The 18371-nt window shown below is 38.4% G+C and overlaps 1 protein-coding gene across 3 annotated transcripts in view; it reads right to left on the bottom strand.

The window, feature by feature from the left end:
* Positions 1 to 1130: 1130 nt before the first annotated feature.
* Positions 1131 to 18371, bottom strand: part of klhl36 (kelch-like family member 36) — a 35099-nt gene continuing 17858 nt past the window's right edge. For all 3 annotated transcript variants that reach the window (XM_063067164.1, XM_063067166.1, XM_063067167.1), the window contains exons 4-5: positions 9821 to 9978; positions 1131 to 4850 (exon numbers count right to left, since the gene is read on the bottom strand). In XM_063067164.1, coding sequence (XP_062923234.1) covers positions 4304 to 4850; positions 9821 to 9978 — 705 coding nt within the window. In that variant the 3' untranslated portion in view covers positions 1131 to 4303. The remainder of the gene's footprint in view (positions 4851 to 9820; positions 9979 to 18371) is intronic.

The following is an 18371-nucleotide window of genomic DNA, read 5'->3' as shown; positions in this document are numbered from 1 at the left end:
TAACATTTTCAGGTACCAGATGTACCATGTCATCAATCTGTAATATAGGACTGCTCAAACAATTTCCAAGCTCAGCATCTTAACACCCGCACAAGTTACATTCTGAGTTACCAGTGATCAGGCTCCTTTCACTTTAATATTCCAGAGCTTACATTCTTTTGAATAATCATTTTTAATAACTGGGACACAGTCATTAACATGCACCTATTAGCAACAAAAGTAGGATTGTTTTCTCTAAACTGTTGACTTGATTCATCGTTTTAGCCAAGTTAAATACAAACCTCTCAATTATATTTTTCAGCTATTGAAAATACTAAACTTAGATGGATAACTAGTGCAGAATTGAAGCAAGCTTACAAAAAGTTCAACATTCATGTTAATTAATATAGTATAAAAGGATTATAAACACACATCAATAAGTGATTAACTTTGAGCCCATTTATGTATTCAAAGATGGATTAGATCTTCACCTTGCTGCCAGAGTATAAAATTAGTGTGGTTTAACAGCACAGTCCAGAAATCTTAAGAATTTTATCTCCCCGATCTGAAACCACAGTTCCTTGAATCAATAGTTGAAATGGCCCTTGATAACAATTTTCTCAAATGCTAGGATTTTCATCAGCATAAATACATGGCAGGATATTATATGGCTCAAAATGTTTAGCATAAATGAGACCAGGAAACCCCAAAATTCTGTCAAATATAAGCTTTACAATCTTATAATTTCCTCAAATTTAACAAAAATAGGGTCAATCGGAAACAATGCTTTCTAAAACAAATGCACATGGACTGATTTTTATAATTTTCTGTTGCATTTTGAGAACTTGGTAACTAAACCCTGGAAGAAAATCAAGCCTTTGTCATTTCAAAACTCAGTGAAGTTGTGAATGAATTACTAACTATCACTGCAGAACTTCAGATAAACAAGGACTTTTGCTGATAAATTCTTAAATACTGCTGAAATATTTGTGTTCTGTACTGTTCTGAAAAATTAACAAAAGCCCAAGTCCAACAGAAGAATCTATACTCTTACAAACTTGGAGGCCCTGGGGTCTTCCATGAAGTTTAGGCTTCCCATGTCCAGCTGGGCTTCAAGGTAAAACATCCATCTGAACAGTTAGCATAGAAATAAATGGATGACATGTATGGAATACCAAAATACAGATGATGTTTTAATTGTAATTTCATTATACCAATAACTGAAGCAGTCTGCAAAAAGCATTTAATTTCAGAAGCTGTACAATATACAAGTCATCTTTATTAATGTTACAGCAGTGAGAAAATACATCCTGCAATTACAGGATATACCAACATTCACCGTACTAATTTAATTGCAACTGCTGTACACTTTGACTTGCTTAAGGTATGAACCATCTTCCATCACACATACTGTAGTCTGAAAACATTCCTCAAGAAACAAATTCAAACTCATTTAAAAATTACAGCACATGCAAGCATGCTATTTTTTTCTAAATTCAATGAATTTTCTATTAAAATAAATATTTACTGTTATAGTACAAGGAAATACCATATATTTAAGATTAGGTACCAAACATCCATGAGAATGAATGAACATTTTTAATTTGTACATGATTAGATTGTAATTAATTCCAGGAATTCAAGCAATTCAGCTGATGGTACCTACATTGGAGCACAACTGTTCCCCCAATACACCCCCCACTCCTCCACCATAGTAAGTGAAATGATTGACAAGTCCAGTATGTTCAGAATTTTCTGCTAATTTGAAATATACAACCATATACATGTGCCTACACATTGCTTACATAGAGGATTTAAGAGCTACTATAATGACTAAATTCTAAACTGCAGGAACTTTGTCACCAACTATACTACAGATGGAAGAATATTACCACAGAACGAGAGATTAAGAATGACAATAATATTTAATTCCAACTGTAAAACGTACCTAGGTGCACATACTTGGAGCCTACTGGGGCCATTTTGATTCTAGTCAAAAAGAAGAAACTTGCAAAAAGCATTGGGAGTGCCCAATGGCTAGCCAACCATAACCAAGAGGTTAAAAACTCATACATTCTTAGAAAGTAACTAAAATTTGATACTTTGTTAACAATCTCTATGGAATAAATATTTGCCCTCGTAATCTGCCAGCTACTGTCTCACAAGATTTCCTTTTATGTATTATTACATTTATTTATGCTGAATCTACTTTTTTTTCTTCTGTAACAAGCACTTTAAGTTATCCAACGCTTTCTGACGTTAATATTTTGTTCAGTAAACATCAGTATTTTAGATTACTTTGGACATAATTCATTGCCATCATTTATTCCATCTGGGATTGTCATGGTTGCACCAGACCCAGGTAGTTTGTTTTCCCCAATAGTTCATAATTGGCTTAACATGTTATTTGAAATATTTTAAAAATCATTCTAAATTTTCTATTTGGAACCCCTTTTAAAAATAAGTACAAATTAACAAAGAAATTCTATATTAAAAACGTCATCCCAAAAACGAGGTACAAAACATGTAAAATAAGCAAACCGCCAACAAAACATTGCAGAAAAGAGGGAGCAGCTTGAAAGTCTATCAAAGAGAAGCATACACTTCAAAGACAGCAAATTTCAACAGGTCAAAGTAGCATTTAGACTTTTGTATTAAAATGGTTGTTTAAAAACAAAGGTAACATTTTCAGCAAAATAACTCTTGTGCCCTCAATAGCAGGATCAGTAATGGTGACGCACAAAGTAGATCTTTAATCCCTAACAGTGCAAACATGAAATTATTTCTTGAGGGAAAGTGTTTCCCATGTTCTGTACTATAAAGTTTGAATATGTCTGTTAAAAGGGTGCAATGAGGGGGATTACTGCATAACCCATTCTCAGAAAGTGGGGTGTTGCATTTGTATATTTGCCAGAAATATAATGAAATTGTTTGATTTTTTAATTGCTGTATTTCAAGATGATTTTCAGCTTACTTCATTACAAAAGTTAGAAAATGTGCTTCTATATTAAAACAGGAAGGAAAACTCCACCTACATTAAGTTTTTTTCTTGTGCTTGAACTGTTAGAATGCACCGCTCATGTTCTGAAACTAGCCATTTTCGCATACTTTACAATGTCTGAGAAAATTTCCTTATGGCTCTGTCACATAGGAATGTACAAATATATGCAGTACTGATCAAGATGAATCATACTTTCTAAATATGTACCCACATTATTTTGAAACTCAAACCAAAAGGTCCTTTCAAAACAAGTTAAAACACAATAATACTTTGGAGATGAAACCTCATTCCCACTATTCCTCAAAAGTGAGGAGTTTTTGATTTCAGTCTGTAAGGGAAGTAACTGATCTTCTGTGGAACTACAACAAGAGCAGAAGTGAGAAGACATGTTCTTCTCCATGCAAGAAAATAGACAAGATGGAGAGATCAGAGGTGCAAAAGGCAAAAACTGGAGAAATGGGAACAGGCAAATAATCTTCAGAGTTTTGAATTTTTCCTTGTATGAACAAAGGGCATCTGATAAAGAGAAAAAAATAATATTTCAGAAGTGTGAGCTCATTTTATTTTCTACTGACCTCATTGAACTGTTAAATCACCAACTGCTACATTAATATTTCACATTGTATGTTAGATTTAAATTAACATTAGAGCCAAGCTTTATTTACTTTCTCACAATGTGATATGGTATGCACTATATATACGATTTTTTAAAAATAGTTGATTATTTTGACTGCCAATTATTAGACAATAATACCTCTACGAAAATCATAATGGGAAACTTTCAGACTATTTAGCATTGTTCGTTATACCAAGAATACTTCTGGAAGTATGTTTTAAACTAATGCACTAATAATACATTTTGGCAGATCTGGCAGATTTCATCTGTAAAGACTGGGTAAATGAAATTGGACTAGACAATTAGAAAGCTTTTGTGTATAGCGTTCACTTGTTTAAGACTGCTTTAAGAGTACTCTATTTCTCCAAGTAATTTATAATTAGAACAAATGAAAGTAATACTTAGGTTTACACACATTGCTGTCTCCCATTCAAAACACACCATTGCCTTAGGTTTCTTGTTTCTTTAAAAAAATCACATCTTAAGATCACTCACATAACACTTTAGGCTTCTGCATACAAAGGTAACACACAGTAGCACAGCATTACAGAGCAGTTACTGAGAATAAATAGCACAAGTCTATTAAATATTATTGCCAAATGGCTGAAACGCAACACCGGTGAGGATTGCTACATGCTTTTTCTATATAACAATGTGCTAAATTAATCTCACAGACATCCTGAGATTGCACCTAATTGGACTGGTTACTATCTACTACAATCCTGGTGTAAAGTCTTTAACTTCTTCTCTGAAGACCTAGGGTTCAGAACACAAATGCAAGCTGATACTCCTGCAATCAACTTTGGGAGATCAGTGCCACGGAACCACTTATTCTCAATTCTGTTATATATCTGTACAGTTTTTGAAAACACCGTGTTCTCCCAGCTGTAACCCCCAAGAATATAGATTTTTCCGCTCATAACTGCCACACCTGACTCACTGTTGGCCTCCAGAAGAGAGGAAACTCGAGTCCACTGGTTACATTGTGGACTGTAACATTCCACACTTAAAATATCAAATCGTTCCATTGATTCAATGTGATCATCACTACCGCCTATAGCATAGATATGATCATGCAGTGTGCACATGCTGTGCCATCCTCGGGCAGTTATCATAGGTCTTTTCTCTTCCCAGACATCAGTTCGATAATCATAGCAAAGAAGATTCTTTCTGTAAGGTCCAATTTGGTAATCGTGACCACCTGAAATGTACACAAATTCCTTGTATATTGAACCAGCATGGCCATAAGTAAACCTGTGAAAGAGAAAGACAGATCATGATAAAACAGTTGTAAATATACTTAAGGTAGAAATGGTTCAACCAGTACAGTAAGTCACAGTAATAAAGTGCCAAGTTCAAAGTAAATTCTCAAAATACATACGCACCATATATAACCTTCAGATTCATTTTCATGCAAGCATACTCAACAAATCCATAATAGAATAATAACCTTATAGAATCAATGAAAGACCACACCAATGAAAAATACAAACTGTGCAAATACAAAAAGGAAAGAAAAAAGAATAATAAATAAATAAGCAATACACCTCGTGGACATGAAGTGAAGAGTCCTTGAAAGTGAGTCCATAGATTGTGGGAACATTCCAATGATGGGGCAGGTGAAGTGAGTGAAGTTATCCCCTTTGGTTCTATTTACATGAATCATTTAGAATCAGAGAACAACGCAGTATTAATATAGGCCCTACAGCCCAACTAGTCCATGCTGACCATGGTGTCCTCCCAGTTAGTCACAAATTTCCTGCATTTGGCTTGTATTCCTCCAAGCCCCTCCCCTTCACAAACCAATCTAAGTGTTTCTTAATTGATACTATAGTGCCTGCTTTAACCACTTCCGCTGGCCTCTCTGGTGGAAAAAGTTGCCCCTTGGGTTCCTTTAAATATTTCCATTCTCACCCTAAATATATGCCCCCTAATTCTGTATGCACCTACTCTGGGGAAAAGACTTACCTAACCTGTGCTTCAATTTTAAGATTTCTATAAGGTTGCCCTTCATTCTACGTATTTCTTTGTTCCAAGGTATAAACATTTAGCCTGGCCAACCTCCCCCTTTCATTGAAGGCCCTCTAGTCCTGGCAGCCTCCTCATAAATCTATTTTGTACTCTTTCCAGTTTAACCATGTCAGTTAGGAACAAAAGTGTACACATTACTCCAAGTGCGGCCTCACCAATGATTTTATAACTGCAACATAATGTTTCAACTCCTACACTCAATGCCATAATTGAAGGCCAGTGTGCTAAATTCTCTTTATCATTTTTGATGCTCCTTTCAACAAACTATGAACTTGTATTCCCAAGTCTTTGTTCCATTATATTCTGTAGTGTCCTACCATTTATAGTACAAATCCTACACCAGTTTCTTTCCAAAATGCATCTATTGAAATCCATTGACCTTTCCTTGACCCACTTCCTTAACTGCTCAAGATCCCCTTGTAATCTACAATAACAATATCAACTATCAACAAACTTACTGATCAAACATTGTTCATTCACATCCAAATTACTTATGTAAATAACAGGGGTCCCAATACTGACCCCTGTACACTGGCCTTCATCCTGAGAAAGAACCTTCAACCATCATAGTCTCCTACACTAGATTACTATTCCTCTTTTGCACTATTGTTATTGATAGTAATTAATTAAGCCTGCACTGTATCGCTGTTACAAAACAAATTTCACGACTTACCTCAGTAACAATAAACCCGATTCTTACCCTGTTGAAAGCCTTGCTGAAGTCCCAAGGGACAACATCCACAGCCCTATCCTCATCAATGTTTTGGGTACATCTGCAAATCAACTCCCAAAGGTTCATCAAGCACGACTTTCCACACACAAAGTCATGCTGATCCCTTCTCATCAATCTCTATCTTATTTATGTGGTAGTTTTAATCTAATAACACACTTGTTATATAATATATATTTTTAAAAACCGCTTTTAGGTTGCACTATAAAAAACTGGAATGTTTGAAAGATTAGACACATTTTTCATTAGAGAATAGGTGTGGAAGGCCCATTTGAGACTAGAGAAGATAACAAAGGAAAGGAACACAAGATTAATATATTTAAAAAAACTGAAGTACTGCTGTCCAATTTATTAAACTTTTTTTGAAGAATTTAAAAGTAAAAATTTTAATGCTGTATTACAAAACATGGATAAGATTCAAGCTGATATACAGTGAAGAAATGGGTGCATTCTCAAATTAATAGGTTAATTTGAGAGAAAAGCAGATAAAAACAGCACAAGATGTTTCGTTGGATTTTGCCACATTTGTAGTCATATAAAACAATTCACAAGATGTACAACAAAGACAGTAGATTGTATGTATGTTAAATAAATGATGCACAATAAGATTTTTGTTGACTTAACAACATCAAACGGGCCAATATCGATTACACAATGGTGTATATGTTACTCAGGAAATATTTTATTGAATGCTATGCACCCCAGCAGAAAGTTGGTGCAGCAATTAGATCTGATTATTTAAAATTAATAGCATATTTGGATTCTTCTCAAACACTAATCCTCAGTTTAAATCTTGTCAGCAAGCCTAGAACTCACTAATACTTACATCTATATCTTTGGACTGGGAGAAGAAAGTGGAGCACCTGGAAGAAACCCATGCAATCATTGGGAGAATGTGCAAGCTCCTTAGAAACGTTGGTGGAATCAAACCTTGGCCATAACCACAGTAAAACAATAAACCAGCCTCTACGCTACTGTGCTATCTATGAATTACAGAGACATGAGAGAGGAGCTTGCCTAGGTGAATTGAAGGAGGTTACTAGTGGAGATGACAGCAGAGCAAAGATGGCTGAAGTTTCTAGGAATAGTTCACAAGGCGCAGGATAAATATGTCCCACAGAGGAAGAAGTTCTCAAACGGGATGGGTAGGCAATCGTAGCTGACAAAGGAAGTTAAGGACTGCATAAAAGCCAAGGAGAGGGCATATAAAGTAGCAAAGGTGAGTGGGAAGTTGGATGATTGAGAAGTTCTTAAAATCCAATAAAAGGCAACTAAAAAAGCTATAAGAAGGGAAAAATGAAATATGAGGGTAGACTAGCCAATAATATAAAGCAGGATACCAAAATTTTTTTTTTCCAGTTATATAAAGAGTAAAAAGCAGGTGGGAGTTGACACTGGACCACTTGAAAATGATGCTGGTGAGGTAGTAATGGGGAACAAAGAAATGGCAGATGAAGTCAATGAGTACTTAGCATCTGTCTTCACTGAGGAAGATACTAGCAGTGTGGCAGAGGTTCAGCAGTGAGTGCCATTTCTATCACAAAGCAAAAAGTGCAAGGCAAACTCAAAGGTCTTAAGGTGGATAAGTCACCTGGGCCAGACAGACTACATCCCAGGATCCTGAGACAGGTGGCTGAAGAGATAACGGATGCATTGATCGTGACCTTTCAAGAATCACTTGATTCTGGCACAGTCTCCGAGGACTGGAAGATTGCAAATGTCACTCCACTCTTTAAGAAGGGAGGAAAGCAAAAGAAAGGAAATTATAGGCCAGTTAGCCTAACCTCAGTGGCTGAGAAAGTGGTGGAGTCTATTACTAAGGTTGAGATTTCGAGGTACTTGGAGACTAATGATAAAATAAGTCAAAGGTTTCTGTAAAAGGAAATCTTGCCTGACAAATCTGTTAGAGTTCTTCGAGGAAGTAACAAGCAGGGTGGACAAAGGAGAGGCAGTGGATGTCATTTACTTGGATTTTCAGAAGGCGTTTGATAAGGTGCCACACATGAGACTGCTTAACAAGTTATAATCCTATGATGTTACAGGAAAGATACTGGCACAGATAGCAGAATGGCTGACAGGCAGGAGGCAGCGAGTGGGGATAAAAAAAAAGGGGCCTTTTCTGATTGGCTGCCGGTGACTAGTGGTGTTACTCAGAGATCAGTATTGGGACCGCTGCTTTTCAAATTGTTTGACAATGATTTAGATAATGGAATTGATAGCATTATGGCAAAGTTTGTGGATGACACGAAGATAGGTGGAGGGGTAGATAGTGCTGAGGAAGCAATGTGACTGCAGCAAGACTTAAGACAAATTAGAACAATGGGCAAAAAAGTGGCAGATGGAATAGAGTGTTGGGAAATGTATGAAATTGTATTTTGGTAAAAGGAACAATAGTGTGGACTATTATCTAAATGGGAAGAAGGTTCAAACATTAAGGGTGTTTTTGCAATGCACTTCAGAACATTGCAAAAACAAAAATCACAGATTTAAAGTATTATAAATGATATCTGTTTCAAAATAAATGCTGATGATCAATAGAAATTACATTCAGGTTGAGCACTCCTCATCTGAATTTCTGAAATCCAAAAACCTCCAAAATCCAATATTTAACTGAGCACTGGCATGATGTTACAAACAGAAAATTCTACAAAGCGCTAGGAAGGTTCCTAGGCAATGCACAGGACTCTGTGCACCAGACTATTCTGAGAAATCACCATGCATAGGTAATGAACAGAAGTTAATGAAAAATAGAAAAAACACTACATAAAACAAAAAATGAAGATCTCAATCATGTATTCAAAGAATGTATTCGTCAGCATTGGAATGAACATATGCCACTTAATGGTATGCTGATCATAAAATACAAAAGGATCTATCATGGCAAAATGAAAATTAAAGATAATTGTGAACATTCAGCAGGCTGGTTGCAGAACTTTAAGAAAAGCCACAGATTTAAATTTTTAAAGAATTGTAGTGATAAAGTGTCTGCTGATCACAAAGCAGCAGAGAACTTTGTTGATGAGTTTGCCAAGGTTATCGCTGATGAAAATCTAACAGGCTGAAGAGCTGCATCAGTACATATATGATGAATAAGTGTAAGACAAGGACTGCTTACTGGTAGTACATAAATTCAGAGTTGGGACTGATGGCAATGCCAGACAACCACTGACTATCCACCTGATCGGCCGAGCTAGTGATAAATTATCTTTCTGGTGGTTTAATATACATGTTTGTTGCATGCAAAAAATTAAAAAAATTATATAAAACTACCTTCAGGTTTTCTGTACTATATTGCTGTATGTACAATGTAAATGGAGTTGTGTTTATACTTGTATTCCATTCCCAAGGTATTATAGATGCAAATATTCCAACATCCTAAAAAATCTGAAACCGGAAACACTTTCAAGCATTTTGGATAAGTGGCGCTCAACCTGTATTAAATATACAAATATTAATACAATACCTTGGTAGTCCAGCAACATAGGACCATGAATCTTTAACGGGGTCATAAATTTCAACAGAGGATAAAGCACCATTCTCATTTCTGCCTCCAACAGCTATCAGAAAGTCAGCAAAGGCATCCAAGTAAAAATCTACTCGTCTCTGGTTCATGGGAGCAACCTGAAAGGCAAACCTAGAGCATCTAAGAACCACACGTGAAATAAACTTATTTCTAATAACTTCAAAAGTGTATTATTAAAAATTCAAATTCTTTGTTTGGTATAGTTGGAAGCATTCTTGCTTTTGAGTCACCAGGTTTTTTTTTTATACAAGAAGTTAAACTTCAGAAATCTGAGCACAAAGTCCTACTTTGAGATTTTAGAACATTCTTGAGGAAAAAATCCACAGCATTTTTTCCAAAAGAGCAGCACTTTCCTCAGCATGTCAAGCATTATCCTTTAATCAGGATCACCAAAAAAAAAATCACATTTCCATGCACAGTACCTTGCTGCCATATTTTCCATATTACAATAATCATTACAATTTAGAAATATTGTGTTGGAAATTTGCAAATATTATGATGCCTTTATGAAACTATTCTAATACATTGCTTAATTTTCAAAAGGCCTTTCTTTCTGTTACATTTTTAAATGTCCAAGTTCATGAAATATTCATTCTGCCTACATGACTTTGTAGCCATGCATGGAAGTGGCTTGATAGGTGTATAAGATAATAAAAGGCTTTTCCCAGGGGAGCAATGGCTAAGTATAGGAGGGTGTCAGAGGTAGTTTTTTTTAAATATACAGAGTGGTAAGTGGTAAATCACCTTACAGAGGGTGATGGTAGAGGCAGATATATTAGGGACATTTCAGAGGCTCTTAGAAAGGCTTATGGATAATTGAGAAATGTAGGGCCACATGCCACAGAAGGGTTAGATTGATTTTAGAGAAGGTTAAGATATCAGCACAACATGGTGGGCTGAAGGAGTTGTACTGAACTATCAGCAAAGATGGCAAAGCAACAATGGCTGGAGCTTTTGGAAGCAACTGAAAGGCACAAGATAAGATACACCCTTAAGTAGTAGTACTCTAAAGGCAGGATGATGCAACGGTGGCTGATAACGAGGGTCAGAGCCAACAGAAAAGCAAAAGAGAGGGCATATAATAGAGCAAAAAAATAGTGGGAAGTTGGAGGATTGGGAAGATTAAATAGCAAGCTAGCTAATAGAGGATAACAAAAGTTGTTTTTTTAAAGATATACAAAAAGTAAAAGAGAGTAGATATTGGATTGATGCATCTAGAGAGGGGGTAATTGGGGACAAGGAAATAGTGGACAAACTGAATAAGTAGTTTGGATCAGTATTCACTGTGGAAGACACCAGCATATGCTGGAAGTTCTAGGTGTTAGGGGTTGTGAAGTATGTCAACTTACCACTACTAGGGAGAAGGTGGTTGGGAAACTGAAAGGTCTGAAGGTAGACAATCACCTGGATCAGATGGACTATACCCCATGGTTCTGAAAGAGGTAGCTGAAGAGATTGTGGAGGCATTGGTAATGATCTTTCAAGAATCAATAGATTCTGGCATAGTTCCAGAAGACTTGAAAATTACAAATGACACTCCACTCTTCAAAAAGGGAGGGAGGCAGATAAAATGAAGTTATAGTCCACTTAGCCTGATCTCGGTGGCTGGGAAGATGTTGGAGTCAATTGTTTCAGATGTGGTTGGAATTCTTCGAAGAAATAACAAGCAGAATAGACAAAGGAGAATCAGTGGATGTTGTGTACTTGGATTTTCAGTAGGCTTTTGACAAGGCGCCACACATAAGGCTGCTTAACCAGACGAGATCAAGGTATTAGAGGAAAGAATATAGCAAAGATAGAGCATTTGCTGATTGGCAGAAAGCAAAAACTGTGAATAAAGGGAGCCTTTTCTGATTGGTTGCTGGTGACTAGTGGTGTTTTGCAAGGGTTGGTGTTGAGACTGCTTTTTTTTTACATTGTATGTCAATGCTTTGCAACCAAGTATGCTGACAATATGAAGCTAAGTGGAGGTGCACATAGTATTGAGAAAGCAGGGAGGCTGTAGAAGGACTTTGATAGATTAGAAGAATGGCAAGGAAGTAGTAAATGGAATACAGTGTTGGGAAGTGTAAGGTCATGCACTTTAGTAGAAGAAATGAAAGGGTTGATTGTTTCTAAACAGGAAGAAAATTCAAAAATCCAAGTGCAAGGGGACTTAGGAGTCCTCATGCAGGATTCCCTAAAGGTTAATTTGCAGGTTGATTCGGCGGTGAGGAAGGCAAATATAATGTTAGCTAGCATTCATTTTAAGAGGACTAAAATATAAAAGCAAGAATGGAATGCTGAGGCTTAATAAGGCACTGGTGAGGCTTCACTTCAAGTACTGAGAGCAGTTTTGGGCCCCTTTTTTAAGAAAGGATGTGCTGATATTAAGGAGGGTTCAGAGGAGGCTCACGAAAATGATTCTGGGAATGAAAGGCTTATTATACAAGGAGTGTTTGCTGGCTCTGGACCTGTACTTGCTGGTATTTAGAAGTGTGGAGGGGGGGATCTCATTGAAACCTATCAAATGTTGAAAGGGCCCGATGGAGTGGAGTGGAGAGGATGTTTCCTATGGTGGCTGAGTCTAGGACCAGAGGGCACAGCCTCAAAACAAAGTGACACCCGTTTAGAATGGAGAGGAGGAGGAATTTCTTTAGCCAAAGGGTGATGAATCTCTGGAATTCATTGCCACAGGAGGTTGTGGATGCCAAGTCACTGGGTGTATTTAAGACAAGAGATTAATAGGTTCTTGATTAGTCAGGGCGCATAAGATTACAGGGAAAAGGTGGGAGAATGGGGTTGAGAGGGAAATGGGAAATGAAATGACATAGCAGACCTGATGGGCGAAATGGCCTAATTTCACTCCTATGACTCAGTCTTATAGTCTACCACTGTTCTATATTCTATGCATGCACATGGACAGTGTCCATCCTTATCATGTTTACTTTCTTTTTTTAAAAAGATCTTTTAGTATTTTTTGATAGATCTTTCGCAATAAGAGAAGTACAGTCAGGATTGAGGATTAGCAGTAAAGTTTAGATAAAATTGCATGAAGTGGGATAATCTCCTTTACATTCATCTATGTAGAAAACAAAATCATATACAAACTAGAGACACCTGTGAAAATCCACACAGCCTCTCCCTTTGCTATATTACTGGGATAGTTTCTTAGTGCTTCATATTCAATATTTTGCTTTGAAAGGAAACATTACTGCCTAGCTGACGATCAAGATGACAAGGTAACAGGAGTAAGTTCTAAGGAAATAAATAATTCAGCAATAAATGCTTGTGCACCAAATACAAAATCTAAATTCCTTTCACAGTGCCACATATACTCATACCAACCCCGAGTTTTCCTTTCCAGCTACAGAAACATCTGTTAGAATTTTTCTGCTAAACTATGACTATACAGTGGCTAATGGGATAAGGCAGTACAATGTTCAAACTGATCAAAGAAAGGAATAACGCAAACACGAGGAAATCTGCAGATGCTGGAATTTCAAGCAATACATATAAAAAATGCTGGTGAACGCAGCAGGCCAGGCAGCACCTATAGGAAGAGGTACTGACGAAGGGTCTCGGCCTGAAACGTTGACTGTATCTCTGCGTAAAGAAGCGAATATATTTCTACCATTATTTTGTAAGGAATGTCATTACATTGATTTGGCCTTAAGAATGTTTATTTTTGAAATGCCATCATTGTTGGCCAGCACAATACTGTGCAACCTCAACTGCCTTGGAGAAGCTGGAGGTGAGCCATGCACCTGGAACGACCGCAACCTATACATTGAAGGAACTCTCAGTGTAGATGAGTAGAGAACCTCAGGATTTAGTCCCAGAAATGTTAGAGTGTGGTACATTTTCAAGTAAGTACAATTTGTGATTGTAATGTTTTCTCTTGTTCTTAGGGCTTGTTCTCTTGTTCTTCGATTCCTCATAGTAATTTTCATACAAATGGGATTATGGGCTGGAGAAGATTGTTACATATATCCTACAGCAGGTAATAAGAAAACTTTTTCTGAAAAGGACTGGAAATATTTCTGTATCCCTGAAGTCTTTATGAATTTATACAGTTTGTAAAACGTAATGTAACAAAATGGAACATGTGTAATCCCAGAGTGCTTTGCTGTTTTGCAAGCATGTGATGTGTGTTTTAGCAACAGAGAAAAACAGGATATAGCTGTCGCGGGGCTGGTGGGGGGGTGGTAAGAAGCCTCAAGACAAATGGGGCTCATTAAAGACAACTCATTTAAGACAGATGCAGATAAGAAAGGAATGCAATTAAGGGATGGAACAACTTCAAAGATATGCAGTTGATGAATTACCAAACTCTGTAAATATATATGATCTGTTTTGAGCTATAAGATTGAAGCTACCTAACAACAACTTAACGAATGGAGGTAGACTTTCTTTTGCAAGTAATAAATATGATTATAATTTGATCCACTCCAAGCTTGTTATAGTCCATTACATTTGGAAGACCTAGCTGAATGGAAACAGATATTTTATGATGATCCAATGAGCTTCATAATCACATTGATGCTACCTTTTTAAGAGCCAGGGTTGTAAGGCACAGAAACAGGCCCTTCTGCCCCACTGTCTATGCTGACCATCAAGTACCTATCTACTGTATACTAATCCAAAATACAACACCAAGAAACCTTGCATGCTTTTCAGATCCAAGTATTTATCCATATAGCTTTATTTATACATGAACATTTTAAGCACCTGCCTCTATCACCTTCTCAGATTGCAACCATTCCGTGAAAATGTATTTCTGCAGATTCCCTCCAACATTCTTACTCCTTGCCTTAAACATGCACCTTTGGATTTTAAATACCTCTGTTATAGAGTAAAGTTTATCAATATCTATGCTCTGTGATCCTCATAATCTACATTCATATTCAAATTATTTATGACAAACAAAAGTGGTTCCAGTACAGATCCCATTGGTTACAGCTTTCAATCACAACATCAACACTTTACCAACACCCTCTGTCTCTTATAACCTCGTCAACTTTAGAACAAATTTACTAATTTGCCTAGAATCCCCTAGGTCTGTTGGATCAGCCTTCTTTACTGCAACTGGTGGTATGGAAAAGACTTACCACTGCACACACCCCACCCCCCCATCCCACATTGCCAACTGTAACAGCATCTAGCATTGGCATCATTAAGATGGTTGCTCCACCTCAACCTTCCTGTTATGTTTCGTGAAGTTGCAATTTCAGTTCATTAACAGACAACTAATCTTACTAATTTAAAACTGGTACTGAATACTGGAGGAATTTAAGATTTTGTATTTCTACAATATCAATTAACTTCTCTGGCCAGAAAGAACATAGAATAGTACAGCACAGTACAGGCCCTTCGGCCCACAATGTTGTGCCAACCCTCAAACCCTGCCTCCCATATAAGCCCCCACCTTAGATTCCTTCATATACCTGTCTAGTAGTCTCTTAAACTTCACTAGTGTATCTGCCTCCACCACTGACTCAGGCAGTGCATTCCACGCACCAACCACTCTCTGAGTAAAAAACCTTCCTCTAATATCTCCCTTGGACTTCCCACCCCTTACCTTAAAGCCATGTCCTCTTGTATTGAGCAGTGGTGCCCTGGGGAAGAGGCGCTGGCTATCCACTCTATCTATTCCTCTTATTATCTTGTACACCTCTACCATGTCTCCTCTCATCCTCCTTCTCTCCAAAGAGTAAAGCCCTAGCTCCCTTAATCTTTGATCATAATGCATACTTTCTAAACCAGGCAGCATCCTGGTAAATCTCCTCTGTACCCTTTCCAATGCTTCCACATCCTTCCTATAGTGAGGTGACCAGAACTGGACATAATACTCCAAGTGTGGCCTAACCAGAGTTTTATAGAGCTGCATCATTACATCGCGACTCTTAAACTCTATCCCTCGACTTATGAAAGCTAACACCCCATAAGCTTTCTTAACTACCCTATCCACCTGTGAGGCAACTTTCAGGGATCTGTGGACACGTACCCCCAGATCCCTCTGCTCCTCCACACTACCAAGTATCCTGCCATTTATTTTGTACTCTGCCTTGGAGTTTGTCCTTCCAAAGTGTACCGCCTCACACTTCTCCGGGTTGAACTCCATCTGCCACTTCTCAGCTCACTTCTGCATCCTACCAATGTCTCTCTGCAATCTTTGACAATCCTCTACACTATCTACAACACCACCAACCTTTGGGTCGTCTGCAAACTTGCCAACCCACCCTTCTACCCCAACATCCAGGTGGTTAATAAAAATCACGAAAAGCAGAGGTCCCAGTACAGATCCTTGTGGGACACCACCAGTCACAATTCTCCAATCTGAATGTACTCCCTCCACCACGACCCTTTGCCTTCTGCAGGCAAGCCAATTCTGAATCCACCTGGCCAAACTTCCCTGGATCCCATGCCTTCTAATTTTCTGAATAAGCCTACCGTGTGGAACCTTGTCAAATGCCTTACTAAAATCCATATAGATCACATCCACTGCATCATCGTCCACATCATATCCTCATCTATATGCCTGGTCACCTCCTCAAAGAACTCTATCAGGCTTGTTAGATACGATCTGCCCTTCATAAAGCCATGCTGACTGTCCCTGATCAGACCATGATTCTCTAAATAACTATAGATCCTATCTCTAAGAATCTTTTCCAACAGCTTTCCCACCACAGACGTAAGGCTCACTGGTCTATAATTACCCGGACTATCCCTACTACCTTTTTTGAACAAGGGAACAACATTTGCCTCCCTCTAATCCTCCGGTACCATTCCCGTGGACAACGAGGACATAAAGATCCTAACCAGAGGCTCAGCAATCTCTTCTCTCACCTCGTGGAGCAGCCTGGGGAATATTCCGTCAGGCCCTGGGGATTTATCTGTCATAATGTATTTTAACAACTCCAACACCTCCTCTCCCTTAATATCAGCATGCTCCAGAACATCAACCTCACTCATATTGTCCTCACCATCATCAAGTTCCCTCTCATTGGTGAATACTGAAGAGAAGTATTCATTGAGGACCTCGCTCACTTCCACAGCCTCCAGGCACATCTTCCCACCTTTATCTCTAATTGGTCCTACCTTCACTCCTGTCATCCTTTTTTTCTTCACATAATTGAAGAATGCCTTGGGGTTTTCCTTTACCCTACTCGCCAAGGCCTTCTCATGCCCCCTTCTTGCTCTTCTCAGCCCCTTCTTAAGCTCCTTTCTTGCTTCCCTATATTCCTCAATAGACCCAGCTGATCCTTGCTTCCTAAACCTCATGTATGCTGCCTTCTTCCTCCTGACTAGATTTTCCACCTCACTTGTCACCCATGGTTCCTTCACGCTACCATTCTTTATCTTCCTCACCGGGACAAATTTATCCCTTACATCCCGCAAGAGGTCTCTAAACATCGACCACATATCCATAGTACATTTCCCTGCAAAAACATCATCCCAATTCACACCCGCAAGTTCTAGCCTTATAGCCTCATAATTTGCCTTTCCTCAATTAAAAATGTTCCTGTTCTCTTTGATTCTATCCTTTTCCATGATAATTATAAAGGCCAGGGAGCGGTGGTCACTGTCCCCCAGATGCTCACCCACTGAGAGATCTGTGACCTGACCCGGTTCATTACCTAGTACTAGATCTGGTATGGCATTCCCCCGGTCGGCCTGTCCACATACTGTGACAGGAATCCATCCTGGACACACTTAACAAATTCTGCCCCATCTAAACTGTTGGAACTAATCAGGTGGCAATCAATATTAGGGAAGTTAAAGTCACCTATGATAACAACCCTGTTATTTTTGCACCTTTCCAAAATCTGCCTCCCAATCTGCTCCTCTGTATCTCTGCTGCTACCAGGGGGCCTATAGAATACCCCCTGTTCCTGACTTCCACCCATATTGACTCAAAAGAGGATCCTGCTACATTACCCACCCTTTCTGTAGCTGTAATAGTATCCCTGACCAGTAATGCCACCTCTCCTCCCCTTTTTCCGCCCTCTCTATCCCTTTTAAAGCACTGAAATCCAGGAATATTGAGAATCCATTCCTGCCCTGGTGCCAGCCAAGTCTCTGTAATGGCCACTACATCATAATTCCATGTATGTATCCAAGCTCTCAGTTCATCACCTTTGTTCCTGATGCTTCTTGCATTGAGGTACACACATTTCAGCCCTTCTACCTTACCGTCTTTACACCGTTTATTCTGCTTCTCTTTCCTCAAAGCCTCTCTGTATGTTAGATCTGGCTTTACTCCTTTCACTGCTCTATCGTTCTGGGTCCCATCCCCCTCACAAATTAGTTTAAATCCTCCCGAACCATGCTAGCAAACCTACCTGCAAGGATATTGCTCCCCCTCGAGTTCAGGTGCAACCCATCCAATCTGTACAGGTCCCACCTTCCCCAGAAGAGATCCCAGTGATCTAAAAATCTAAAACCCTGCTCCCTGCACCAACTCCTCAGCCACGCATTCAACTGCCATCTCCTCCAATTCTTACCATCT

This window comes from Mobula hypostoma, chromosome 14, assembly GCF_963921235.1.
Source record: "Mobula hypostoma chromosome 14, sMobHyp1.1, whole genome shotgun sequence".
Taxonomy (NCBI): domain Eukaryota; kingdom Metazoa; phylum Chordata; class Chondrichthyes; order Myliobatiformes; family Myliobatidae; genus Mobula; species Mobula hypostoma.
The sequence above is the reverse complement of the archived record's forward strand: the minus strand, read 5'-3'. Positions and strand labels throughout refer to the sequence as shown.